General features: G+C 56.2%; 1 protein-coding gene across 1 annotated transcript in view; it reads left to right on the forward strand.

Moving 5' to 3' along the window:
• IGF2R (insulin like growth factor 2 receptor) overlaps positions 1–26,642 on the forward strand; it is a 96,183-nt gene that overhangs the window by 36,158 nt on the left and 33,383 nt on the right. Inside the window, exons 6-22 of the mRNA XM_016152752.2 lie at positions 428–557; positions 2,229–2,334; positions 4,856–5,018; positions 5,201–5,369; positions 6,172–6,275; positions 11,277–11,441; positions 14,106–14,246; positions 15,127–15,270; positions 16,354–16,491; positions 17,051–17,198; positions 17,718–17,895; positions 18,535–18,650; positions 19,129–19,300; positions 20,497–20,676; positions 22,603–22,704; positions 23,928–24,029; positions 25,887–26,082. Coding sequence (XP_016008238.2) covers positions 428–557; positions 2,229–2,334; positions 4,856–5,018; positions 5,201–5,369; positions 6,172–6,275; positions 11,277–11,441; positions 14,106–14,246; positions 15,127–15,270; positions 16,354–16,491; positions 17,051–17,198; positions 17,718–17,895; positions 18,535–18,650; positions 19,129–19,300; positions 20,497–20,676; positions 22,603–22,704; positions 23,928–24,029; positions 25,887–26,082 — 2,454 coding nt within the window. The remainder of the gene's footprint in view (positions 1–427; positions 558–2,228; positions 2,335–4,855; positions 5,019–5,200; positions 5,370–6,171; positions 6,276–11,276; positions 11,442–14,105; positions 14,247–15,126; positions 15,271–16,353; positions 16,492–17,050; positions 17,199–17,717; positions 17,896–18,534; positions 18,651–19,128; positions 19,301–20,496; positions 20,677–22,602; positions 22,705–23,927; positions 24,030–25,886; positions 26,083–26,642) is intronic.

Below are 26,642 nucleotides of genomic sequence, written 5' to 3' on the forward strand. Positions count from 1 at the left end.
TGGTCATGTTCCCACTAGTAAACGAAGCGCCCACGTTGTCTGGTCTGTTCACAGCTTGAAATGGGGTCGTGCTGAAGTTAGGGTGTCTCTCGGGGAAAGGGGACACATTCTTTAACTACGACTTCCTTAATAGCTCCTGTTTCCTGGCACCTCCCGTCCCCTCCCCCCCACCCCCTTCCCTGCAGCCCTGGAGGCGGTGGTGCTGTACTAATTTCTTAAATTCGGAGAGGCCACTGGCTTGTCCATCGTTTTACAGAGGAATCCGATCCTAGCTCTTTCTTGTCTCTAAACTTGTACTACCTCATGTCACTTATGGAGACTTAAAAAAATGCGACGCTTTTTTTAAAGGGACGCTGGGCCTAAGGTTAAGTGTGATCACCACTCCTGATGCCTAATCTGATCCAGTGTCGTGTGTAATGTTTTGCAGACTCGCTGCGGGGCTCAGATCCTCAGCTGCGTGCCTGTCCGACCGGCACTGCCGCCTGCCTGGTGCGGGGGGACCAGGCATTCGACGTCGGGCAGCCCAAGGGCGGACTAAAGTTCGTGGGCAAGGACAGGTCAGTCTGCGGCTGGCGTTTGTCGTCCTTAGCAAGATCCTGGCTTTTCATTTTGCTGCAAGCTGATTCCTGCAAAGCGACTGTTTCACACATGCTCGCACAGTTCCTGGTCACCACCACCAGGCGTGTAGGCCGGCTGGCGCGCCGGCTTTCTAATCACGCGTTTCTGACGACTGTAGAAACGTATCGTGATCCAGCTTGCGTCCACATGTGTCCCTCCTTAAACAAGACCTGCCTTGAGGTGCACTCCGATACTTGCCATGACAAGTCACCCGCGAGGTCGAGTCTGTGTCCCTGCTTATCTGCTCCTTGTAAACACCGTCCTGCTGGGCGAGAGGCAGGAAGGGCAGCTTGCCGGCTTCCTCCAGGGCGCTAAGTCTGCTTCCTGACTGGGGCACGGCGGCACCCGCGTTCCCAGGGGGTGGCTCATGTCTCATGAGAAGCTGTGCTGCTTACACACGCTCTTCTCCTGCCTTTGTCCCCCGACTTGGCAGAAAGATGTGTTTCTCCAGAGGTCCACACGTGACCCCGGCCGGACCGGGGACCAAGGAGTTTGATTTTCTCCCTGTCCCAGGGGCTTCTGATAGATGGCTCGCTGCGGCTCGTCCGGGGCTGGAGCCAGCGGCACGTCCGGGCCGCAGCTGCAGCCCACGCGCATGCCCACAGGAAGCGTGGGAGCGTGGCCGCAGTGTGCACCGTGGGGAGAGTCCTGAGTGTGTGTCAGTGCCGGCTTGCCCGCGCTGCCGTTGCTGTCAGCTCTGGAGGCCAGAGGTCCCAGGTGCCAGTGGGGTGGGGTCCTTCGGAGCCGCAGGCGGGTGGCGGTCTTCTCCCCGTGCCCTGACCTGGGCTTCCTCTGTGCACGTCTGTGTCCCAGTCTGGACACACGGGACCAGCCCACCCTGACAACCTCATCTTTACATGATCACCTCGTTAAAAGGCCTTATCATCAAGTGCGGTCACCTGCCGAGGGGCTAGGGGTTAGGGCTTCAACATATGAAGTTTGAGGGGTGGGAGCGGGTATGAGCCAACCCGTGACATTGTCCTGAGTGCCATGCGGGTGATTCTTCATTCCAGGAGGGCTGGGGAGGGCTCCGTAAAGCGCGGGCGTGAAATGAAAGCCGGAGCTCGTCTCCGGGGAGAGGCGTGCCGTCTGGTTTTGGTTATGCTGTGGCTGGCTGGCCAGGAGCGGTGGCACGTCCCGCAGTGGGCCCAGCACACCCTCCAGCGGCCCCGGGCCTCCTGGCCGTGGCCGTGGGAGGCCGCGTGGATGGCTTCTGCTTCCAAAGGCCTTCGGCTCGCACGGGGTTGAGGACTCGGACCTGCAGCCTCGTGGGCAGAAGTGTGCTTGGCCTGCTCAGCCTTTTATTCTGTTTCGTTAGGTTATTTACATGTTTTTTTTTTTTTTTCTATTTTACTCAGCTTTTCTTAGTATTTAAATTTACAAGTTTGTTTATTTTTTTAGGAAAGTAGCACTCATTGAAGTTTGCTTTTAAGTTTTTTTTTTTTCCAAATGGAGAGGAATCAGTTATTTTGTATTGTCACTTCTTTTCCATTTTGATTGGTCTCGTGTTACCTTGCCGCAGCCGAGCAGGCCGAGTGCTCAGGACCCCAGAGTCATCGGAATGCGGCTGCTGCTTTTGTAACACACTTTTCTCTACGTGTGCCATCCAGGCTTGTCCTGACTTACGTGAAAGAACAGGGAGGAAAGCTGGACTTCTGTGATGGCCACAGCCCGGCTGTGACTGTGACATTTGTCTGCCCCTCGGAGCGCAGGGAGGTGAGTGGCTTGTCTTGGGGTGGCTCCCAGCTGCGCATGTTGGCTTGGGCTGCCTGAGGAGCACAGGCCTGGGGCTGGGGCTGGGTGCTGGGGCCGGGTGCTGGGGCCGGGTGCAGGCACGGGGCAGTCAAAGAGCTTCCTGGGTCGCCCCATCTGGGTCCCCTGTGTGTCTCCCGGTAGAACAGCGTTTGCTTTCCTCAGTTACCTGGAGGGGCCTCTGGGCATTAGTGCGGGATGGCACTTTGCTATAGTGTTGCAGGAGATGATTTTAAGGGGTTCACAGACAGATTTAAAAATTTTTCATAGTTATGCCGAGTTGAGTGGATATTTGAAAACCTTATGTATAATCCCAAACTTGTGATTTCAAGGGTAGGATGAGGCGAGGTAAAAATAGTTAGTTACAGAAACATAGGAAGAAGCGAGTATACGGGTGATGTGCAGACCTTGCAGAAATGGTGCAGGCCAGCGACTGCCCCCATGTCAGAGACTTATGGAGAGTTACGGCCGGAAGGAAGGCTCCTGCCGGCCCGAGTGCAGCGGCTCCCCCCTTGCGGCCTCCCCCCTCCCGAGCTCCCAGGCAGCTTGATTGCTCTGGCCTCCGGCTGTTTACTCAGTTTTAGCACAGCCTTCAACTCCTGGAGGGTGGGATCGCCGGTGTCCTTGGGCCGGTGCCCAGCGGTGTCGCACGCACGTGCTGCCCGTGCGGTGGTGGTGTAAGCGTTGTGGCAGATGTGGGTGCTGATGGAAGGGAGACATCCCCCAGGGAGGAAGGGAAGGGCTTTCCTCTAATTTATTTCTGTCTTCTTGTAATAGAATGAAGTAGGAGGAGTGGAATTCTTTTGCTAGGGAGCCATACTCCCTTCCCCCAAACAAACGTGGAATTTGCTCTGGTTTCGGGCTGGCAGCCGGCCTGTTCTGTGTGGCGGGGTCCGGAGACGAGCGCGCAGCCCCAGCCAGCTTTCCGTTCCACGTCCCCAGACTCCCGGGGCTGTGTGGGGGGAGCTTGCTGCAGACCCGCCGGGCCGACCAGTCCCTGCTGCAAGTTCTGAGTACGATGTTCAGGAATATGGATTTGTACTTTCCATTTGTACCCGCACATGTGAATGGAAATCTTTCAGGCCTGCCGAGCTGGCAGAGGTTTCATTGTTTCCTTTTCTTATTTGTTCTACACTCAGTAAGAACGGTTCCGCGCTCTCACGGTGGAGCAAGGCGGGAGCTCGCCACCTTTCTCCTCCCTGGGGCACGCGGCACGTAGCCGCGTTAGCGAGGGGGCTGATTCGCTGGTAGCACAGCCAGCGGGTCCCTTTCTAGCCTGGATCACACGTGGTGCTTTAACATGGGAAGGTGTGTTTAAGCATTTGTGCTGGCATCTGAATGCTTTTAGAAGCTGAGATTTTAGTAAACATTCATCTTGTCATGTAAGTCTTTTTAAAAAAAGCTTCATTGGATTTACCAACCGTAAAATCCAGCTGTTTTAAGCACAGTTTAATGGTTGTTAGTGTGAGAACATTTCCATCACCCCCAAAAGGAACCCTGTGCCCAGTGCCAGGTCACCCCCCGATCCTGCCCCCGGTCCTGGCACCCACAAGTCTACCTTCTGTTTCTATGGACTTGTCTTTTCTGGGACATCTCAGATAAGTGGGCCAGACACTGTGTGGCCTCTGTGTCCGACTGCTGTCACTTGGCTCCCCGTCACGCCGTCACCAGACGTCCGACTTCCTGAGCCGAGTGGCTGAAGCTCCAGTTTTGAGTCAGACAGGCAGAGCTGGACTTGCACCTCTGCCGCTTACTCAGCACGGGACCCGTGTTTGCGGAGCCAGCGCTGAGGACGAGCGCCTGGCCCGTGGCCGGCGCCGGGTAAACATTTGTGGAGTCATGGTGCCTAGAAGCAGCACAGCTATGTCTGACCCCCAGGCCAGTCACATTCTCCCACGGGGGGTTAAAGACGACACCGCCGCCAGGGAACAGTGCGCGTCGCGGTGCGTGCTGAAGCCGTGTTTGTGGGAGCCGCGCTGCCAGAGTCCAGTGGGCCGGCGCCGCCCGCTTCCCCTGGGGCAGGGGCAGATGGAGCACACGGTGAAGTGTGCCCGAGGCCCCTTTGGCGATCTTAGGAAGGGGTTTAAGGACCACCTTCCCCCAAAGGCTCACACGCCTGGTAGTTCCCACTCAACTTGGGGGTTCATCTGGCGCAGGCTCCACAGTAGCTCTGAAAGGAGGGGACAGACCCCACGCCCTTCACAAGGCACGGCCGCTTGCTGAGGTGGTGGGTGTCTGACGACCTGGAGGTCAGGTGGTCTCACAGGTTGAAGCTGGAGTGTGACCCTGAAAGGGACCAAAAACATAACAAGTAAACGGAGTTCTTGAAAGTCAGATAACCCAAATACATTAAGGGTGATGCTGTTTCAAAAAGAGAAACGTGAAAACCTAGCAACTTACTTTGGAGCTTTTCAGAAGCATGGAAAATCTGCGTTTAGACTGCATTTTCAAAAATTAATTTTGCTCCTTTCTAACTGTTTGGTAGGGCACCATTCCCAAGCTCACAGCCAGCTCCAACTGCCGCTTCGAGATCGAGTGGGTCACCGAGTACGCCTGCCACAGGGATTATTTGGAAAGCAGCACCTGCTCTCTGAGTGGTGAGCAGCATGACATTGCCATCGACCTCAAGCCACTCAGCCTGGACAGAGGTGAGCGGGGGCCTTAGGAACAGGGCAGCAGGTGAGGGGCCGTGTGCAAGCGGAGGGCTGTGCTGACCCCTGGTCCCCGGGATGGGCGTCCACAGAAGGAGGGACGGGGGTGAGACTCAAGCAGCGCCGGAAGCCTGGCGCCTACGGCTGCGACAGAGCCCTGCGTTTGTTCTCCTCTCTAGCCCGTCACTATACTTCAGATGCAAAGGAGTACACTTTCTATTTGAACGTCTGTGGAGAAATCGAAGCGAAGGTCTGTCGCGATAAACAGGCTGCGGTTTGCCAAGTGAAGAAGGCTGGCGGGTCCACTGAAGTCAAAGTGGCAGGAAGATTCCAGAATCAGACCCTCCGGTGTGTACGCAGCCTTCACGCGCGCTCCAAGCGCGTGGTGTCTGTCGCTGTGGGCCCCCCCGCCCCGCTCCCCCAGCTCCCCCAGCTCCAGTGGTCGCGTTTCTTTGCCTTGGCTTAGGCAGGTTGCCTTTTGTCACTAAACAGTTGGGTGTTTTTCCTGGCTTGGCAGCGAGTGCTTCTGTTAAAACCGTTTGCTTTATAGCCTATTGTTAGGAAGGAACCATACTGTAGGGAAGTCAGTTTACAGTTGACGTGGCATTCGTACTTTAAAATGTATCTTTCCAAGGCGTTTCCATTTTTCTCTGGCACTCTGAAAATATGAAATGCCTTTAGCATTACTTAAAAGTTTTAAACAGCTAAGAAAATGCATTCAGCTCAGTTCTCGTGATCCCGAACTTGGCGGTGACTGTCACAAAAGCATTGTGAAAACGTAATTTTCTGGAAGTAACATTGTCCAGGATCCCTCAGGTAAGACTGTGTTTATGGAAGAGCCGTGTGCTTTTCGGCCATTATTTATTTTGCACAAAATCCAGAAAGGAGAGCAGAGGCGTCTCCGTGCTCACAGCAGAACCTTCCGGGCGCTCTCCTCGCCAGTCCCCGCTTTGAAGTGAAGGACGATAAGCCTGCACATTTGGAACTCATTTCCTTTAGCCTTTTCCCCCAGCTGGCGGAGAGCGCGCTGCTCTGTGTCAGTGCCGATTTGTGGATGGTCTGCAAAGGGCTTGAAGCAGAAATGCTTAAAAATGCACGTTTCTGCCTCGGTCCTACCAAACGCGCGCGTGCTGTGTGTGTTGTGTGTCAGGTACTCCGATGGAGACCTCACCTTGATATACTCTGGAGGCGAAGAGTGCAGCTCGGGCTTTCAGCGCATGACGGTCATCAACTTCGAGTGCAGCGAGACTGCAGGTGAGCGGCCTGGGGTCTCACCTGTGCTCGGCGTCCATGGGCGTGTGTCCTGGGGGTGGAATGCGCGTGGGGCCGCCCACCGTCCTCGGCTGGGCGTGGCCGCCTGCAGTCCCCAGACTCGTCGGAGTGCCCCGCCAGCAGCCCACACATCCTGTTTCCATCTTCCCCCCGCTCTGTTTGTTTTGGGAGTGGGCCCAGCACCGGGCCTGCTGGGACAGAGTTTCTGTCTCGAATTCTGGCTCGCACCAAAGGGCCCACGGACGCAGCTGCTGGGTTGCTCGCCAGCCTCGAACGGGTTGTCGCTACACCCCTCTTCCTTTACGACGTCTCAGGATGACCCTTGCACGGTGGTGGGCCTGTGGTAGGGGCTGGATTTTGGTATCTCCGGAAGTCACAGCATGAGTTTGGTTTTGTTGAGTGGTTAGGGGAAGCTCCCTGAAGTCACGGCGGCCCCGGAATTTCAGAAAGCCATGCCCTCCATGTCCGGACGGTCCCGGACGCGGTTCGCCTCTGCGGGGAGGTGCAGGGTTGCCGTCCGCGCACGCGGCTGCCTCACCCCGAGCAGCTTCCTGGCGCTTCCTGCGGAGCTTGTGACCCTTTGGTCGCGGGCAGGTTCCCAGGTGGTTCCCTGCAGGGTCCGGGACAGGCAGCTGTGTGTGCTGTGAACTGGGCTCCAGGAGCCTGTGTCCGGGCATGTGGCGAGGCTTTAGTCAGCTGCCCGCAGAGCCAGTGGAGAGGGAGCCTAGCGAACGGCACATGGGGAGCCTCACGCCCGCTCCCCGTCTCCTGCGGCCACAGCCGTCCTTGTTCCCGTCAGCCCTCTGCGCTCCCCCGGGCGGCCGGGCTCGCGGCCCTTTTCATGACGTGCTGCCCTCACCCGAGTCAGTCAGCGTCCGTTTCGTCAGTACCTCTTTACGTAGACCCTGTGAGACCTGCGGATGTATGACGACAGCTCAAGGTGTCTGCGAGACAGAGAGAGAGCGAGACAGAGAAAGAGAGACAGAGAGAGAGACACAGAGAGAGAGAGACAGAGAAAGAGAGAGACAAAGACAGACAGAGAGAGAGAGAGACAGAAAGACAGACAGACAGACAGAGACAGAGAGCACTGACCACTGCACTGCTGGGCGACATGGGCTGGACCAGAGCTACCCCCAGGGGTGGCCGCTGGCCACTTGATCAGGATTGAGGCACCGGGGTCAGTGGGCTGGGGTCTGGGGAGCCAGGGCATGGAGGCAGGTAAAGAAAGAGGAGGTGATTCTTGGGGGGCCCTGCAGGGTGAGGTGGAGTGAGCCAGGCGCGGAAGCGGGGTGGCTGTGGGCAGAGGGAGCAACTCACACATCCGGGGTATGCATGCAGAACATGGCTAACGGTGACCCCAGGAAGGAGAATGGAGCCACATCATGAAAAGCTCATGGGTCCTGCAAAGGAGTTGGACTTATCTAGAAGTCCGTGTGCAGTCCCAGGGGTGCGGGCGTGGCCTCGGGATGCATCCGCCACCGGGCTCCCTGCCCTGCCGCCCTCCCCGGATTCTTCACCTCTCATTGTCCCGCTGCTTTTAGGAGGCCCCCTCCGAGTACACCTCCGCTCCTGCGCGTCCCCGTCCCTGGGAAATGCAGCCTGTGTGCCCCGCTTCCCCAGGCCTCAGGCCCTCGGGCCGCCCTGCCCTCCCCAGCCGAGCCTCTGGGACCCTCCACTGGCCCAGCCCCTCTGCTCTTGGGTCCTGTGGTCCGTCCCAGTCTCCCTCCCGCCTTGTCAGTATCCTGTGGCGTGCTTCTCCTCTGGGTTTTTAATAAATGACTCACCAGGGTCTGTAAGGGTGCACTGACCCCATTGGGGCACGCCGAGAAGGTCAGATAATGGTCCCAAGAGAGCCCAGCAGGCGAGGCGGACGTCGAGGGGGGCGGCGGCCAGGGCCTCGCTGGGAAGAGGCGGGGACGCAGCAGCCCAGACGCGCTGGGGCACGAAGAAAACACCGCAGGCGTTTCTTCCTCTCTCTCTTTATCGTGAACGTTTTGAAACCTATGAGTAGAAAGAGCATCACAGTGAAAATTTGTGTGCCCGACACTGATATTTAATGGTCATTAATGATTCGCCACATTCGCTTCATAAAATCCACACAAAACACGCCACCCAACTCATGTGACCTCAGCCCGGATAAAGCTGACGATGCCCTCGCGCCCAGGTGGCCGTGCTTTGCTACGCTGTCTTCCTCACGGTCGGGACACGGAGAGCAGACGGAGAGATCTCACGGTGTCGTGTGGGAGATTCTGAGCCTGCTCTCAGGCTGGAGTCGGATTATAAAATAGTCACGACTCCTTCCAGCTCTGTGATTCAGTCCTCCAAACTGTGGCGCGAACTGTAGGTACTGAAAAACTAATTCATTATTACTTTGTCCAAATTTAAATTTAGAGTTTTTAGAGGAAATTCCATGGTAGATTCTGTGTTTATTGGGTAATTGTAGCAATGTATTTTTGCATCTAAATGGGTGTTAATTGGCTGTGTAATGTAGTGTGGTTTATAGTTTAACTTGACTCTCCAGGAATTATTTACACTGGTGAATCTAGGGCTTGTACATTTTAAGACACAAGGTACATACATTTATTTCTTTAGCCATAATATATTTTTTAGCCATTTGTTTCAACAACTCGCATCTAGTTTGCTGTGATATACCACCTTATTTATTGGTGATCCTGTCAAATCGGAGATTAGATCTTCCTTTTGGGACAAGTGATGTGTTAAGATAGGCTAGTAAAAAACCCACGCATTTAAGCGGCTCATTACCTTAAAGGTTTATTTTCTTTAGATCAGTGTAGGTGGACATGAGGCTCTGCTTCCTGTGGTCACTAGGGACCTTTGTGCTTTCCATCTGTGTTGCTGCATCTGTGGGACTCTGCAGAATGGAAGTGGCAATTTTTTTTAATGGGCCAGAACTAAGTGGCCTGGCCAACCTCGAGGCAGGAAGCCTGGGAAATGGAGCTTAGCTCTGAGTCCAGAGGGGAGATTAAGGCACAGAGACACAGCAGAGGGCTGCTGCTGCTCCTTAGCCAGAGGGCTCCTTGGTTCCACTGGGGAAGTCCCCTTGCCCTTCAGCTGGTCACGGACCCACATCCTGGGAGGCCATGTGGAGGCCTGCGCTGGCAGTGGACCAGGGTCAGGAGAGCTCGGGTGGCACTTTCAGGAGTGAGTGTTGGATGGAGGGGGGAGAGTGAAAGGCCAGCACTTACCCCCTAACGGCAAAGCCCACCGTGTTTAAAAACGAGTGAACAGATGTGGTTTGTGGTGTGGTAGGAGGGAGTCTTAGCTTACTGCTCTCCTAAAACAGTTTGAGGAATTCAGTAAGAAGACAGGTAAGATGCACCCGATTATGATAAAGACGGACTCTCTTCGCAGATTATTAGTAAGCTTCAGATGCAGAACCAGCTCCAAGTAGGGACGGGTGCTGGAACCATCTGTAGTCTTGTGTAGTTGTTTGTACACTTATCTGGCAAAAGACAAACACAGTGAATGCTTCAGGTTGGCACATCGTTTCCACATTGCAAAGTAAGATTCCAGTGAGAGTCAGCGGGGTGTAAATCGTGTGTGTGTGGCGGGGGCAAGGCACCGGGGGAGAGGGTGGGGGGGAGGCAAGGCAGCTCCGGCTCCTGCCAGAGGGTGGGCACCTTATCAGAAAGGGAGATTGGGGCACCACGCCTAGGAGAGAATGGCATGAAGTGCTTGCTCTCAGGAAGGGGGAACAGCCCGCAGCAGTATGGGGAAGCATCGCCTTGTGCTTGAGCCTGGCTCTGGGGCCAGACTGTCTGGCTTTGGTTTCTGGCTCCTCTGCTGTCTAGCTGTGAAACCATAGGCAAATTATGTAGCCACCCTAAATCTACTAAATGGAGTAAAACTGTACCCGTGCCACAGGGCTTTTAGGATTAAACGTGCCAGTATTTGTGAAATACTTAAAGCACAGCCTGTTTCTGTAGCCAGCCCCTCACGTAGCACTGCGAGGCCTGCCTCGTGCCTGGCTCCGATGTGCCCAGTGCAGGCTCGCTGCTGCTGCTGCCGGTATTATAATTATGATGTTTACGATACGAAATACTTAGTAAAAGTTGCAATTGAAACATTGTCCGCCCCTGGTACAATGTTATTTCCCTTTCCTGGAGAACACTGGGCAGAAGTGCACTAGACCTCGATTAAGGTGGCTGCGTCATGGCCCAGAGGACAGTTAAACCACCGAGGGGCGGGAAACAGCTTTGGCCATGGCCCACTGGCCTGGAGAGGCAGGGGAGAGCATTTCTCGTAAGCAAAGAACTCGGCACAGTTCATGGAATCCCAGGCTTCGTGGACTTGGGGTGTGAGGGGAAGAGCTGGCTTCTAGACCAGAGCGAGTGGCAGGGGCTCCCACAGGGCGGGGGTGCACCAGGAGACTGCGTGCGCGTGGGCCTTAGAGGCACACGCCGATGGAGCCCCAGGGTCCAGGGCGCGGACAGCACCTGGAGGTGTGCCTCCAGCTGTGCGAGGTGGCAGTGACTGTAGACATCGTCTCTCTTGCACCTTCATTTCGTGGGTGACCCCCAGGGAGCTTGTCTTGCTTGCGGTCACATCCTCAAGCCAGTGTCACTCCCGGAGCTAGGGCTCTGGTCTCTTCCTTCCCGTGAACCCCTGGTCTGACACAGAGGTTGAGCAGCAGCGGAGCCCTGCCCAGTGGCTCCCGTGTCCCTTGTTGGTACCCATCTCATGTCCCCATTGAATGTGTTGTAAGCAATCTGGTGGCTTGTCAAGAGCATCGTACCCAGACGGAAGGGACACAGGCCCACCTTTGAGGGGGTCGGGGTTGTCACGCCCAGCAGAAGCTGCTGTGCTCTCCGAGCCCTCGGGTCTCTGGGTGTGGGGCTAGGGTTTGTGGGCCTGTGCGTTCGGCGTGGGCATCCTCCGTGCTGCCCCTTCCCGTGCTCGTTCGACACACCTGGGTTCGGCCGTGTAACGGAGCGTTTCGTTTTTCCTTCCCGAACGGCACAGGCGATGGTGGGAGAGGTGCCCCCGTGTTCACAGGCGAGGTGGACTGCACCTACTTCTTCACGTGGGACACAAGGTACGCCTGCGTGAAGGAGAAGGAAGACCTCCTGTGCAGCGTCACCGATGGGAAGAAGCGCTATGACCTGTCCGCCCTGGCCCGGCACGCAGGTAGGCGGGGTCCTGCAGCCGTTCACGCATCGGCCAGGTGTTCCCGGCACACAGGTGGGCAGGGTCCTGCAGCCGTTCACGCATCGGCCAGGTGTTCCCGGCACACAGGTGGGCGGGGCCCTGCAGCCGCACGCATCGGCCACGTGTTCCCGGCACGCAGGTGGGCGGGGTCCTGCAGCCGCGCGTGCATCGGCCACGTGTTCCCGGGAGCCTTTCGGTGCCTCTCCCGTGCACACGTTTGGGAACCCCCCACCCCCGCCCCACCCCCCATAGCAATATGAATTAGGAGGCAGAACATCTGAATTGAGGTTGGCATCACCGTTTTCTACTTCGGGTACTTTGGGCCAGGCTTATCACATTTTAGTAAAACCTGCCAAATGCTTACTGTATACTAGGCCTTGTGCTATGTGATTAGAAACTCTTTAAAAAATTTAAACTCTTGCTAAGAGAGATCTTAAAAATGCTCATCAGCCACACACGAATTTGTAACTGATATTAACAACTTGTGGTGACCGTTTTGTAACATATATGTTTATTGAGTCATTATGTTGTGTTTCTGAAACTAAAGCAGTGTTATATGTCAGTTACATCTCAATTTAAAAAATTGAAGTAAATTTAAACCCTTACAACAGCCTCTAAGTAGGCAGTGTCCCCCTTAGTGCTCGAACAGCCGGGCTTCGAGGGCGAAAGGCTTGGTGTGAAGGTTGGTGAGGCCGGGTCCATTCGGCCTTTGACCCTGTGCTGTCCTGCTTTGTCTCACTGCCTCTTTTCTCATCTCTAAAACGGGCCCAGTGTCCCCCCTCCAACCTCAGACTCTCGGTAAGGCTGAGGATGTGGGTGCAGCGCCCTGCGGGTGACAGGTGGGGTTTGGCGCAGAGCGCTGGCTCGCCGTGAAGACGTGCGTGGCGGACGTATGCGTCTGCCGAACGAATGCAGCTGCCCGTCTGCCCTGCGCAGGTTCAGCCCGCGTGGGGGGGGCCCGGCAGCACCCCTGACGCGCGCGAATCCCGCTCCACGGGCCTGAGGACGCTGAATGAGAGCGGGGGCGGGGGGGGGGGTCTCCCAGCAGGGGTGGCAGTCTGGTTGGCAAGTGTCTGGGGTTGTCCTTTTAGCAGCCCTGGAATTCAGTGTGTGTAGAGGCGGGTTGCAACTGTAAAGTGAGAATGGTACCTGTGGCAGGGAGAGTCACGTGATCACCAGCTGCGCTAGGACCTCTGTTTCGTCCCATCTGCCTTAGAAGTATAATATTAGAAAGAGGAATTCCTGGTCTGCGGGGCGTTTGGGAGCTTCCAACATGGGACTGCGGAAGTCAGTTCTTTGTGCTTTTGTAGTTCAGCACCCTTTAAACATGGAAGTGGCGCCATGGCTGATTCTGGGGTGCAGGCACGAAGAGGTGGGTTCTGCTCAGCAGGGAGCCCTTGCCTCCTGTCAGAGATGAGTTTGAGGACTCGTGTGGATACGTCCTGCCTCATTTTTAATTGAGCGCATTGCCTGCCTTCTCCAGGCCTCAGGTTTCTCACAGCAAACAGGGGTGGTGTTGGATCCCCTTTATTCAGTCTTCTGTTTTCTTGAATGTCACTGTGTGCGAGACACAATCCATGGCCCGTGAGGGCGGTAGAGACGCATCCCTCCACTTCTGTCACCATTCTGCGCCTCTAGGGACGTGGAATAGTTACTTTTGTGGCATTTGCACCCAGGTGGCTCTGAGAAAGCCATAGGTGAGCACTAAAACACTTGCCCACTAGCTCAGAAAGCCCTCCCGTCTGATGGCTTTACAGCCCACCCCACTCCAAGCTGGACTTTGGAACAAGGACAGGGCAGTCTGTCCTCGTCGGCACGCACGGCCGTCATGGCTTCTTCCCGGCGGCTGGCACTGGGGTGCCGCTGTTGTGGCATCATTGTGATGAGCCGTGGGGCTTCGCTCCACACCCCGGTCTCCAGTCTGGAGAAGGGGCATCTGCACGTCCACGTCGTCCTTCACACAGCTCTCGTTCGTGGCTTCGGCGACTTCAGGGGAAGGCCTGCCCTTCGTGACCACCCCTTAGATTTGCCGGTGTGCTTGGCACTCACACTCGGCAGGAGCTCCCCCGCCTTCTGCGAGTGTCTGCTCTGTCGCGTTCCTGGATGCCTAGGTCACGAGCTGTTTGAGTCCAGGGACCACCCCTGTCCTGTGTACCTCCTCGTGGCGCCGAGCGCTCGCCCCACGCGCGGCCTGCCGGTGTGGGAGGGGTGGCGGGTGTCCTTCAGGCTGCGCAGGCCATCTCCCTGGCTGGCCTGTGGGCGCGGCGGCTCCGGCACGGCGCCTGCCACTCCCGAGGCACAGCGGCCATCTGGCTTTGCTTTCGGCTTTCTGGTTTTGTGATTTGGGGCTTGGGAGAACCTCACTGTTTAATGCTCTGTCCCCCTCGTTATGCCCGCTCTTCTGAGGAGGCATTGGACGCCGTTTGTTTTTGTCACATTAAACGAGAAGCCTGAACTCCTCAGTGAGTGGCTGCGCCCGCAGCCTGCCCGGGTCCAGAAACGTGGGTGCCTGAGGTTTCGCGACCGCAGGCTTGTGAGCATTGGGCCTTTCCCTTCTGCTTAATCATCATTTATGGTGTGACTCACAGAAATAATCACTGCCTTTGGCTAAAGAGGCTTTTTTTTTTTTTTTTTTTTAAACAGAACCGGAACAGAATTGGGAAGCTGTGGATGGCAGCCAGAAGGAAAAAGAAAAGAAGCATTTCTTCATTAATATCTGCCACAGAGTGCTGCAGGAGGGCCAGGCGAGAGGCTGTCCTGAAGACGCGGCCGTGTGCTCTGTCGGTGAGCCTGGGGACGTGGAGTTAGGAACCCCCCCCGCGGCTTGTCTCTGCTTCCCTCCCTGGGATCAGCGAGCGCGTAAAGGACTGAAGTTGCCAGTACTTGTGTAAAACTGATTTTTTTTTTTTTAACAACTTCACGGCCTGGAATTGTTCAAAAGTTATGACGTGAGGTGACAGGACTCTCGTGTCGTAGCCTTCGTGTCCCGAAGCTTCCCTCTGCCGTGTTGCATTGGTCCGTAGCGTCCGGCAGAGATGTCTCAGCTAGATGTAGATACGTAACTCCTTAGTCGTCACTTAAGACTTGCCTCAGAAGTGACAGGCAGGGAACATGATGAGAATCTGTTCCAAGCACGAGATGGGCGTCGTGAGGCCAGGCCGGGTTTTCTGAATTACCCCAGTCTTCAGAGTTGGTGGGAGTCCTTCGGAGCAGGTCCTCGCTAGTTCCTGCAGAACTTCATAGTGAAAATCAGCTGAACCGAGAATTAAGTGGTCACCTTCTCGACTTGCTGGGCAGGTTCAGTTAGTTTCTGCTTTGTTCGTGCCTTGGCCTCGCTCTCAGGAGACCTGTGTCTCAGGGGAGCTGAGGCCCCCAGAAAGGGTGTGCTTGCCTTTCTGCCTCTCCTGGCTCAGGACGACCTGATCCTTCTCACACTTTCCTGCTAAGCCCGGAGGTGGCTTTGGCGTTTTCAGTGTGGCTGCCACCACCTGGCCAAACTTGTCACTCAAGGAAAACCCACTACCCACGCGGGCCAGGCCAGGCGGGCCGGGAAGGGGCCTAGGTGCACCTGGGCTGATTTTTGGTGCCTCTTTGTCTGTGTCGTTAGCATTGTTAATCATGTCTTCTGTTTGTTTTTTTTTCCCTCCCATGTTCTTTTTATCAGATAAGAGCGGAAGTAAAAATCTGGGCAAATTTATTGCTCCTCCCATAAAAGAGAAAGGAAATATTCAGCTCTCTTATTCAGATGGTGATACTTGTGGTGATGAGAAGAAAATAGCAACTAACATAACACTCGTATGCAAGCCAGGTAACAATTTAAAAAAAGACGGAACGCGAGGCTTTTGCCAGCGGCGTGCCCGTGTTCTTCGGCTCTCGGTTCCCCCTCGGCCACTGCCAAGGCGACGAGGTCGAGAGGGAGGGGCGGTGCCAAGCGGTTCCATCTGGAATCTTCTGGCAGTTAAGTTGGGTTCGACTCCCCATCCCCTGCCCGAAACCAGTCTAGAAGTGGAGAAGCCGCACCGTGTCCGAGGGGCCGTGTTGTGATTTTCCAAACGAGCTCCGGATCCCAGCGTGGCTTCCTCAGTTCAGGACTGGTCCAGAGTGATGGGGCCGCTCAGCGCCCCGCAGACAGGGAGTTGCGAGCGCCGCGGACCCGCCGCCCACGAGCTCCCCATTCCTTTCCTTTATCTGTTCGTTTATGTTGTTTTTACAGGGTCGAAACCTATGCGTATTTACACATTTTTGTATTCCTTAAAATGTGCTATTTTGTGAATATTCTTCTATGTTTCACAGTTATATTTGTAATTTTTAGAGACTTCCTTGTTGATGATGGCTCGGCTTTACTGTTTTTAAGCATTTTCATTATTGTTGGGTTAATAGTATGTTTCCAGTATCGGTGATTGTGTTGTTAACAGGGTCCTCTCCACCTTCCGATGAAATATTTCTTTTGGATGAATTTTCAGCTATGGGATAAAGTCAAGGGCGAGGACTATTTTTTCTTTTCGAATGATTTTTTTAAAAAATTACGGTAAAATGTACACATTACAAAATTTCCATTTCTCACAAATCCTAAAATACACGTAAGGTGGAATTCACCGTCTTAACCGTTTGTAAGTGTGGAGGTCAGTGCCATTAAGTGCGCTTGCACTGTGACGCAGCCACCCCCGCCACCGTCTCCAGACCGTGGCCACCCTGCCAGACAGAAGCCCCGCACCCACTCAGCACCACCCCTTCGCCTCCCCGGCCACCACCCTGCTCTCGGCCTGTGTGGGTTCCACTGCTCTAGAGACCTCGTGCGGTGGGGGGGAATCACGCCGTATGAGTAGGACAGCTTGTCGACCGAAGGGTTTTCTGGAATGGCGAGTGATGGCGTTTTCTTCTGCATTGACAGGGGATCTGGAAAGTGCCCCCGTGCTGACGTCCTCCAGGGACGATGGTTGCTTTTACGAGTTCGAGTGGCACACGGCCGCGGCCTGTGTACTGTCCAGGACCGAGGGTGACAACTGCACGGTCTTCGATTCGCAGGCAGGTGTGTGTCACCTGGCGCTGCTCAGGTTTCTGTGTTAACGTTCTCTACACGTGTTTCAGAGGTAACCTGCTTTAGAATCATAGTGATACTGCGTGACCCCAGTTCTTACAATCTAATGTTTGAGGCTCCTTTGAGATCATGAAAAACCTTCTTAAATTCATGGTTGATGTAGGTTTGCTGAATGCAAAACCCGAGGGTCACAAGGAAATAAATCATGTTTGAAAAGGCTCTGTGCGTGAGTCTCTGGCCAAGAAACTTATCTCAGAGACTTTTCTCCAAGGTCATTGTATCGTGGTCATCCGCTTTGAACGGTGGTGGTTTATTTAACCAGCAATTACAGGCTTTGAAAAGAGTGTTTAGGTCGACACCGTGGAACGGGAGAAATGGGGGTGCATCCGTCTCTGAGAGACATGTCGGGCACTGTGGTTCGGGCGGCCTGAAAGGCCCCTTCGGGCCCCGGCACTGGGCAGTCTGTCCTTAAGCTGCATGCCGAGGTCACCCCCCTCCTCAGCCGGGTCTGACTGACCTTCCATGCGTGGGTCGTTTTGCTCTTTGTCAGGGTTCTCTTTTGATTTGTCGCCTCTCACGAAGAAGGACGGCAGCTACAAGGTGGAGACGGAGAAGTACGACTTCTACATAAACGTCTGCGCGGCGGTGTCCGGGGCCGGCTGCCAGCCGGGCTCGGGGGCCTGTCAGGTGGCAAAGAGGCAAGTCACTCTTCCCGGTTACGGGTGTTCCTCCAGGTGTCCCGGGCTAACAGGTGGTTTACGCGGGAATTGGCGAGGTCTCTGTTACCGTCATCACTTTACAATGAGCATCTGATCTAAACACCGAGAAGACTTGGCCCGAGAGCCGGAGGGCTCTTGGAGCTTAATCTCCGGGAAGAGGGGCAGGCCGCCCCCTTGGAAGAGACCGGGTTTACCTCGTGCCTCCACGTAGCGTAGCTGGCACTTCTCAGCTCTTAATACCTATATGTACGTTCCTGCATTGTGTGGAGTATTAGTTCAAATGAAGGGAGTTGTCTCTTAAAGCAGCCGTGGGTATGGGGTCTGGAGTGGGGGTAGGGTCGTCCTCACCCCACCGGGCTTAGAAGTCCTAAGTCGGGAGCAGGGTGGTCTTGCAGGCCTGGGTCCTGGTCCCAGCTGCTCCCTCAGCGTCATGGCATTGCAGGACTTCTGGTTTCCTGGTCTCCGTGTCTTTTCTGAGAGACCGTTTGTTTGTTTTAGGGATAAGAAGTCTTGGAACTTGGGACTGAGTAATGCTAAACTCTCCTATTACGACGGGATGATCCAGCTCCACTACAAAGGTGGCACGCCCTATAATGATGAAAAGCACACGCCCAGAGCCACGCTGATCACCTTCCTCTGTGACCGAGAGGTTGGAGTGGGCGTCCCCGAGTACCAGGTAGGAGTGTGCCGTGTGCACACACATGTGTGCCTGTGCACTGACGGCAGCCGGGGAGAGAACGTCGCTCTCGAGCGGTTACGACGGGGCTTGCGACTTTTCTGGAGTGAGATGAGGTTCTCACTGTAGGTGAGGTGTGACCTGGGGTGTTCCCTGCGGGCAAACCGTCAAGTTGTCTGGCTCCCCAAGACTGACTTCTCCACGAGCCTGCCCTGGGCCCTTTGTTTTGAAGCAGAGCTGTTGTCGGTTTTATTTTTCTGGCCAAATTGTCATCTCTCGAGATTTTAATTAATTCTTTCTGATTTTCCATGGTGCATAAGCAGCGTACATTTCCTGACCTGTTTATTCAGTGAGCGGTATTTCTTGGTGCTGGCCCACAACCTGTTGGTGTTGGGTATAAAACACACAAAAGCATCAAAACCGTCCCTCGTTTTCATTTAACAGAGGCTAGATCTCCATCTTATTTTGTCACTGGTCCATTTTCTTTTTAGTAAAATGAAAGGAGGTGGACAAAGTAAACTTTGCTTCCTACCGTGGTTTTTTACAGGAAATGCTTATTTCAACTTTTCGTGCTGGCTTTGGGTGACATTCGCCTTTCTCTTTGCCATCCCTCCCCGTTTCTCCTTGTCATGGGATTAGGAGGAAGATGACTCTGCCTACAACTTCCGGTGGTACACCAGTTACGCCTGCCCGGAGGAGCCTCTGGAGTGCGTGGTCACCGACCCCTCCACGATGGAGCAGTACGACCTCTCCAGGTGAGGCGGGCTCCGGCTGCCCTTGGCCCCGGCCCAGGTCCAGGCCGTGCGGAGGTCGCGTAGGCCTTGCCGGTGGGCGCGTAACTCAGCCATGGAGTCCAGTGAGTGCTGGGTGCAGGACCAGATGGGGAGTTTTAAGCAGCACGGATTCCGATAACAGTCCGGTAGCCTTTGTGGTGCCAGCCAGCGTTTCCCACCGCAAAGCCCGTCCGTCCTCAGCCGCGTCATTTAAATCGATGACTGTCCATTCAGGGGTGTGGGGGCAGCTCCAGGACCTGCCGCGTTCTGAGCTGGTGAAAGCCGAGTGTCCTCGTGGGTGTCCTGAGCCACAGCGAGCCAACATCTTTGGCGTGACTGGCGGGGGGCGGTGGGGGGGAGGGGCACGTGTTTCTTTCTGTGTCTCTCTAACCACTTGGCGTGACTCGGCAGACTGGACTTGGTAGGCGCCAGGAGCATACGTTTTGCTTTGAAATTTCAGGCTAGCCGTCTCTGAAGGCGGCCATGCGGAGAACTGGTTCTCCATGGACAGCGCGGGCGAGCACCGTGCGTGGAGGAAGTACTACATCAACGTGTGCCGGCCGCTGAACCCTGTGCCGGGCTGCGACCGGTTCGCGGCCGCCTGCCAGATGAAGTACGTGAAGGACCAGCAGGTGAGTCAACCCCCGGGCAAGCATCTCCGTGGGTGGGCGTGGCTTCTTCTGGACTCCCCGGTCAGAGTGGGCCTGGCCACCGGAGCAGGGACTCTGCGTAAATCGCCCGCCCCCACGTGAGTCATTGTCCACACTGAAAACCCTACACCGCCTTGTTGGCGGCCTCCAATCTGAGCCTGGGGCGGAGGGAGCTCCTGGCCCGTGTGTAGCCTGAATCCAAGAGTGCCTTTGACCAGCAGACACTGGCAAGGAATAGTTTTTGCTCCCCAAAGCCCTTACTTCTGGCTAATTAGGGGGGAAGCCGGCCCGAGAGACTTGCAGTGGGTGAACTAGGTCCAGGCGTTAGCTCTTTCTGGGGGCGCCGAGCCGTGCCTCACCATCCACTGAGCGCAGTCACTGCCAGAACTCGGTGCGGCTCTGTGCGCTCCTTCCACGGTGAGTCTTAAAATAAAGGAGGACATGTGCTTCTTTAAAAATAGCAGGTCGGGAATGTACTTTTCCTGGCGTGCGTCGCATGGCAGCGTGGAGGCGTCTCGAAGCTGGCACGCGCTCCGCTGGTTAAGGATCGAGTTCCCTGTGGTGTGTGTGTGCACGTACGCGTGTGTGCGCGCGCCCGGCGGGGGAGCGGCCTTGGCCTGCAGCCCGCCTCCTCGTTCGCGGGTTCCGTGTGTGCAGACTCGTCTGCTCCCCGATCGGTGCTCGCAGCTTCTGCTTCTCTCCACAGTCATTTGGGACACGGGCAGGGTGGCCCCATGTGCATGTCCCCCACCGAGGTGTGGAATAAGGTGACCCTCTGCATTCTCGTCTCATTCCCATCGAGAGGATGGGGACGTGGGGGGGCAGGGCAGCGTGGGGCCCGAAGCTCTTGGCTCTGGGCCAACTGGACGGGATTCGAATCTCGTCTCCGATGCCTGTTAGAGGTGGCCTCGGCCAAGTCACTTACCGCATCTGACTTCGTTTCCCTGTTTGTAAAATGAAGAGCACGGACTCCAGCAGCGCGGGTTGTTTCGGGGACGTAGGATCACATCCTGAGTGAGACGCGGACTTCCCGTGTGCAGAGTGCTGGTTCCCGTGCACCGAGGGCGTGCGTGCGGCGGCCTCGCAGACCACGGCCGCAGGAATGACGGCGCTCACCTGCGTGGCAGTGCGGGCGGCCGCCTCCTTCACAGGGAGCCGACAGACGTGTCTGTTCGCAGGGCGCGTACTCCGAAGTGGTCTCCATCAGTAACCTGGGGGTCGCCAAGACGGGCCCCACGGTGGAGGACAGCGGCAGTCTCCTTTTAGAGTACGTCAACGGCTCGGCCTGCACCACCAGCTACGGGCGGCGGACGACCTACACCACCCGGATCCATCTCGTCTGCTCCAGGGGCAGCCTGGTAAGGCGCGGCTCGCTCCCCGACCCGGAGTCTGGGTTCTTCCGGCTCCGGAGGAGTCAGCGGGAGGCGGCCGGGCGCGTGCGGGGTGCCCCGCAGCTGCGCTGTCTGGCGCCCGGGCCGGTCCTTGGGTCGCCGGCACGCGACGGGCCTCACGTGCCGTTCCGTAGACGCGCGTGTTCTCGCCGAGCTGTGCGGGGACCACCCTGCCTCCCGCTCTTGCGGTTGGTGAGCTGAGGGTCATGGCAGCAGAGCGGGTCTTGGAGATGGTTCAGTCCAAAGCTAAAGGTCATGGATGAGGAGGAAACTGAGGCTTGGTTCGACTCAGGCCCACGGACAGACCAGGAGGGGTTTGTGTAACACGTGGGCAACTCAGGAAGGGTAAACGGAGGCTGGGAGGCAGCACGGCAAAGGAGCCCGCTTTTCACTGGGGCGGGACAGAAGAGAAAACTCCAGATGGAAATGGTCTGGGGTCATTCTGCGCAGTCCTCATTGCTTAAAAAAAATCGTGGCAAAAACACGTAACAGGATTTACCATTTTAACCTTTTTTGGGTGTGCAGTTCTGTGGCATCAAGCACGTTCACAACCGTTACGTGTTTTCCGAATAATTGCCAAACTTGATGGATAAATGCAGAGCAGAGATAATTGGAAGCCATGTTTGTTATCAAATAAATTATTTAAAAGTCTGCTTTTTAAGGGTCTGTTCCAGCTTCTCCTCGTTTTGTTGAAATGCACTAGCAAAACATATTTACCCTGCTTAACAGTGCAGTGGACTTTGTTACTTACATTCCAGTTGTCCTATAGACCCCAAGTTCTCTGTTTGCCAACTCACAGTGTTTTCCTGAGATAATTTCTTTAGAGTTCAAGAAGGTCTCCCTGATAAGGAATGAGATCACCAGCTCACTGACCATGGGCCGATGGTGTGTGGCCCCGCCTGGAGCCCCGCCCACCTCCCCTTCCCCCCTCTAGTTTCTTATTGCCGATGGGGATGCTGGGCAGTTCTAGCAAGTTCTCTTGGCTCCTTCGTTTTTCAGCACCCCTTTGACACCTCGTTTGGACGATTTTTTCTAGTTTTCAGAGCAATTTCACATGTCACTTTGCCTCTCAGCACTTGTCCGGGGCCTGGTGCTTACTGCAGGTGTAGGAAGTAGTCGCCCGCGGCTGCAGCTCAGTCACCTTTCTCAGTCGCGCTGGGAGGTGTTTTCCTTTTGCTGTTGCAGGCGCTAGGACCGAGAGGGCGGGGCCTTCAGGACGATAAGTGGTGTGCTGGTAAAACTGGTGTGGTGCCTAGCAGGTGATAAAGTCTTAAGTGGGATTCACCCCCCCCCCCCCAGGAGGCGGCACTGTCACCAAAGGCAGTGCACGCAGCACGTGCTCGGGGACTCCCCACGGCAGCACACCCAGAGAAGTGTGCGGATTATGAGTCACAGATGGAGCGCATCCGAGTAACCCCCTCCCGCCCCCCAATCCAGAAACCACACTAGCAGCACCCAGGGACCCCCTCTGCGTCCCCTCTGCTCACGCCTCAACCCCGGTCCTGACACCACAGTGCGGGTCGCCCGCCCCGGGGCTCGCCCGGCCGACGCCGTCCCTGGCGGCTCGCATTCTGCACTCTCCGTGGAGAGCACTTTTCGAATGTGTAGACTTGGACCCAGCTTAGGTTTGGGTCCCAGGCTCGCCATTTGCTGCTGCCATGACGTCGGGTGGATGTCTTAGTATCTGAGCGTGAGAGAGAACATGTCTGTGACGGGGACGATGACGATGTCACATCAGAACTAGATAATGCTCATCGAGCGCCTGGCCTGTTGACTGACACGTAATAACCTTTCAGGAGCTTTTGGCTGTTTTGTGTATCGGGCTGGGATTCTTTGGGTTGGACCGAGTTCCGTTTGCTTAGCATGACTGATATCCTGAATTTGATTTTTCAGAATACGCATCCCATATTCTCCCTCATTTGGGAGTGCGTGGTCACTTTCCTGTGGAACACGGAGGCCGCCTGTCCCGTCCTGATAACGACCGACACAGACGAGGTGCGTGCGCCTCACCCAGCCGGCCCCGGGCGCCCCCACCGCATCCCGGCCGCGCGCCCGTGTTCCAGACGGGGCCCCGGCGCCACCGTTGCCTCCGCGCCGGCGGCAGGCGTCTGGAAGGCACCCTGCGCCCCTCTCCCACCCCGGCCCCGGGTCCTGGGGTGAGAACCAGCACCTTCAGTGTTATTCCCAGAGTCCTAGAGTAGCCTTTTTTTTTTTGGTTCAGCCCACTGCCCCTCGATGTGGCAGTGGAACCCCCGTGGGCTCTGGGGTTCTCTGTCACTGCAGAGATCTGAGTTATTAATCTTTCACTCCTACATAGAAGGTATTTCAGTGCCCTGCCAACTCCAGGATACAGCCGTCTGTTTCCACTCCAGCCCGCCCCCGCCCATCGCTGCCGCCTCGGCCCTGTGTACGCTGTGGTCTGGGCCGTCCGCCCTTTGGCCTTGGCTCTTGCTCTGGCCCCCGAGCCCCCTCCTGTGAGAGCAGCAGCAGCTGCTCTGCGCTGTGGTCTCTGACCTCCCGGGGGCGGTCTGTTTTCATAGCTCTGGGAGTTTTCCATTAGAATGGGAGGTATTCCCCCCTCCCTTTTTTCAGTCTCTGCAAACCCTCTGACTGCAGAGCCCACGTTCACCCAAACGGATGTGCGCAGCACAGGGTCCCGGGCTCACGGGTTGCGGGGAGGGCGGACGTGGTAGGGTGCTGCATCCTGTCCCCCACTGGGGCTGTGTCCGCTGCCCCTGCCCCCGCGTGTGGTGGACGTGGATCGAGAGAGGGATGGTTCGTGACGCCTCCGGGAAGAGGACGAGGGACAGTGAGATGCCTCGTTCTCCTTCCCTCTGTGGCCTTTAAGCGCGTACCTGAGACAGAAGACGCCACTTAAATCGACTTTCTTACGCTGATAAAAAAAAAAAAAAACAATTATTGTGCATCTCGGACGGTGTCTGACTGCTCCCGCAGAGGTTAGCAGGGGTCTCGCTCAGGTAAATGTGGCAGCCTTGAGAGCTGCCAGGTGGGCTTACCCTCCGAGCCCAGGGCCGCGCTTGGGCAGGGCTCAGGGGCCCACTCTGCTGGGCCGGCGAGTCCGCCAGAGAGTTAAGTTAAAGTCAGCGGAGAAGGACACGGTTTATGACGACACACGTGCAGGTTTGGGAGGCATCTGTGTTTGCCGCGCCCTTGAGGACTAGGCTGGAACACGTCCTTCCCCCTGCTTCCTCCCGCAGGCCTGCTCCATAAGGGACCCGAACAGTGGGTTTGTGTTCAATTTCAACCCGCTGAACAATTCCCAAGGCTACGTGGTCTCCAGCATCGGGAAGACGTTCGTGGTAAGAGTTACACGATGAATTCCACTCTGCTTTGAAATGCAGACACAGGGCGTTAAAGTCACCTGCAGCTGGTGATGGGGGAGGCAGGTGTCCTCAGGAGTTTCCCCCAGCCCTGGGATGGCACCGCCTACCCAGGAGGAGACCAGAGAGTCCCGATTTAAGGGGGAGGTGAGGTGAAGCCATCAGCCCATCCTGGTGCAGGGCAGACACATGAGGGCTGTTCTTTAGAAAGTGAGTCACCCCTGTCTGCTGCTGTGTGTCAGGGGCGGGGGCTTTTGGGCCAGCCACATGGACACCCCCTAGGCTTGTTAGGGGTACACATTCTCATGGGGCAGGGCCCTCCAGATGGTTCTGATCCCCACTGGACTTTGAGAGCCATAAGCCGAGAGGAAATGGTGATCGTGTGATCTGTGGAAGGGCAGTGAGCAGGGTGGCTATATTCTAGAGCCTTTGACAGCTTCCTAGGCAGCCAGCTCTTATAAACTAAGCACCGTTAGAAATGGAGACAGCTCTAAAAAATCTTTGGTTTGGTTTGTTTAAATTCTTGTAGCAAAATCCACATTGGAAGGAGAGGACAGTCTTTGAAAACAGGAAGTCAGGATGAGAACCTCTTATAAAATTTGATATGGAGGGGAACTTTGTGCCCCCCCGCCCCCCCCCCCCCACACATAGGAGTTACAGCCAGGAGACCACCTGGGTGGGTGTGTCACTCAGCAGCGCCTCAGGTGGTCGTCCGCACCCTCTACTCTGACTTGCTGCTGCTGCTGCTGAGGAGTTTGGTTTGCACCAGGTGGTCCACAATAGGTTTGGAGTAGGTGAGAGTGCGTAGCTGCCTGCAAGAGTATGGGATGCAGACGAGAACCTCGTCAGACCCCGCAGAGAACATTCCGGGCGACGTGAGCCCCAGAGGACCTGCTGGCAGACCTGAACCCTGACCGCCTGGCATCGCCCTAACTGGCCGTTTCTTAAGTGGGAGACTGTGGTCCTTAGGAAGAACACTTTCTGTGCCTAGTCGTTAATTTTGTGTGTGTTGTGCATGGACACACAGAGAGAGGTCTTTCTTTCCTGTCTTCGTACCAAGGAGCATTTTTTGCTTCACTTTTGCAACTGCCACAGATTTAACGGAATGTCAACAAGATGATGTCCGCATCTTTAAGAAGTAAAGGGGAATCACGTCATACCGACTTCATTTTTAGTTTTCCAGTTAGAGCTGACATTCAGGATCGTTTTCCGTTAGTTTTAGGTGTTAGGCGTGGTGCTTAGACGTTCACGTCATTGGTGAGCCCCCCCCCCCCCCCGCCCCGGGTTGGCCCAGGACCCACCTGGCGCCACGCGTAGTCACGCCGGGGCCGTTGGCTCCGCCCCGCGCCCGCTGCGCGCCCCTGACTGTGCCGTAGCCATCGACCTGTGCCTAACCCCGGCACCTCCCTCGCCGCCGCCCCGCAGCCCCTCTCCCGGCCGCCGTTTGTCCTCTGTGAGTCTGTTTCCGTTTCGTTTGTTTTGTTCCTTATGTTTACTTTTATCATCGCGATTTCGCCTCTGTGTCCTCCCTCCAACATGAAACGCCGCAAGTCGCGGCTCACGGGTGTCCTCGTCACGGGGCGCCCTGCTGTCCGCAGCGCGTCTTCACGCATTCAGAGGCACGGGGCCTGCGAGCAGACGTGGACTGAGCCTCAGAGGCCGTCGATGGGCGTTTCCGTGTGGTTTTTGCTTTTTGTACTCTGGGGAATTAACCGCCAGACCTGGGAAGTCGGTAGCCTGTCGGTGACAGCCATGCAGCCTGGGGGGCTCCGAGCCGCGAGGGCGCTCGTGTGGGGAGCAGCGTAGCCTGAATGTGTGGTTCTCGCCATTGCCCAGTTTAACGTGTGCGGCACGATGCCCGTCTGTGGGACTCTGAACGGACAGCCAGCGTCCGGCTGCGAGGCTGAAACCCAGACGGACGACCTAAAGACTCTGAAGCCAGAAAGGCTAGTTGGACTCGAGAAAACCCTTCAGCTGTCCACCGAGGGCTTCATAACCCTGACCTACGAAGGGCTCCACTCCACCACCTCAGGTGAGCTCAGAACCAGGCGGTTTCTGTCCTGACGGGTGCCCTGGCGGTTCTCTGACCAGAACCGTCCCAGGCGTGTGTGCTGTAGGTGCCCCGCGGTCTCTCGGAGCTGGCCGCCTCTGGCACACGGGCCCCACGCTGACACACCCTCTGTGCTCCCTGGGCCCCCCAGGCGTGACCCCAAACCCAGAGAGTGTGCATGGCCGCTGCTCGCTTGTCCCTTCTCCCAGACGTCCTTCAGCCGGGCCCCTCCGGTTCTCCTGGTGACGTGTACTGTGTTTTCACTTTGCCTTTTGTCCTGTTTCTTTCAGGTAGTGACGAGGTAAGGGCGACAGCGATAAAAGTCGCTTTGGTTGTTCTTAAATTTCTACATTTCCTCCTCTTCGTTCAGTCTTCATCGCACCTTTAAATACAGCTCCCCTGTGTTAGATTCGTTAGCACGTTTCCTCATTTCCACAGCCGTGTTGTACGGCAGAAGCCTGGCATCCTAAAGGGCGAGGTCAAGCGGGAGACCTTTGGGGGGACGGGGCGGGGGCAGCGTCTCAGCGACGGCGTGTCACGCG

This window comes from Rousettus aegyptiacus, unplaced genomic scaffold, assembly GCF_014176215.1.
Source record: "Rousettus aegyptiacus isolate mRouAeg1 unplaced genomic scaffold, mRouAeg1.p scaffold_m13_p_1, whole genome shotgun sequence".
Lineage (NCBI taxonomy): Eukaryota > Metazoa > Chordata > Mammalia > Chiroptera > Pteropodidae > Rousettus > Rousettus aegyptiacus.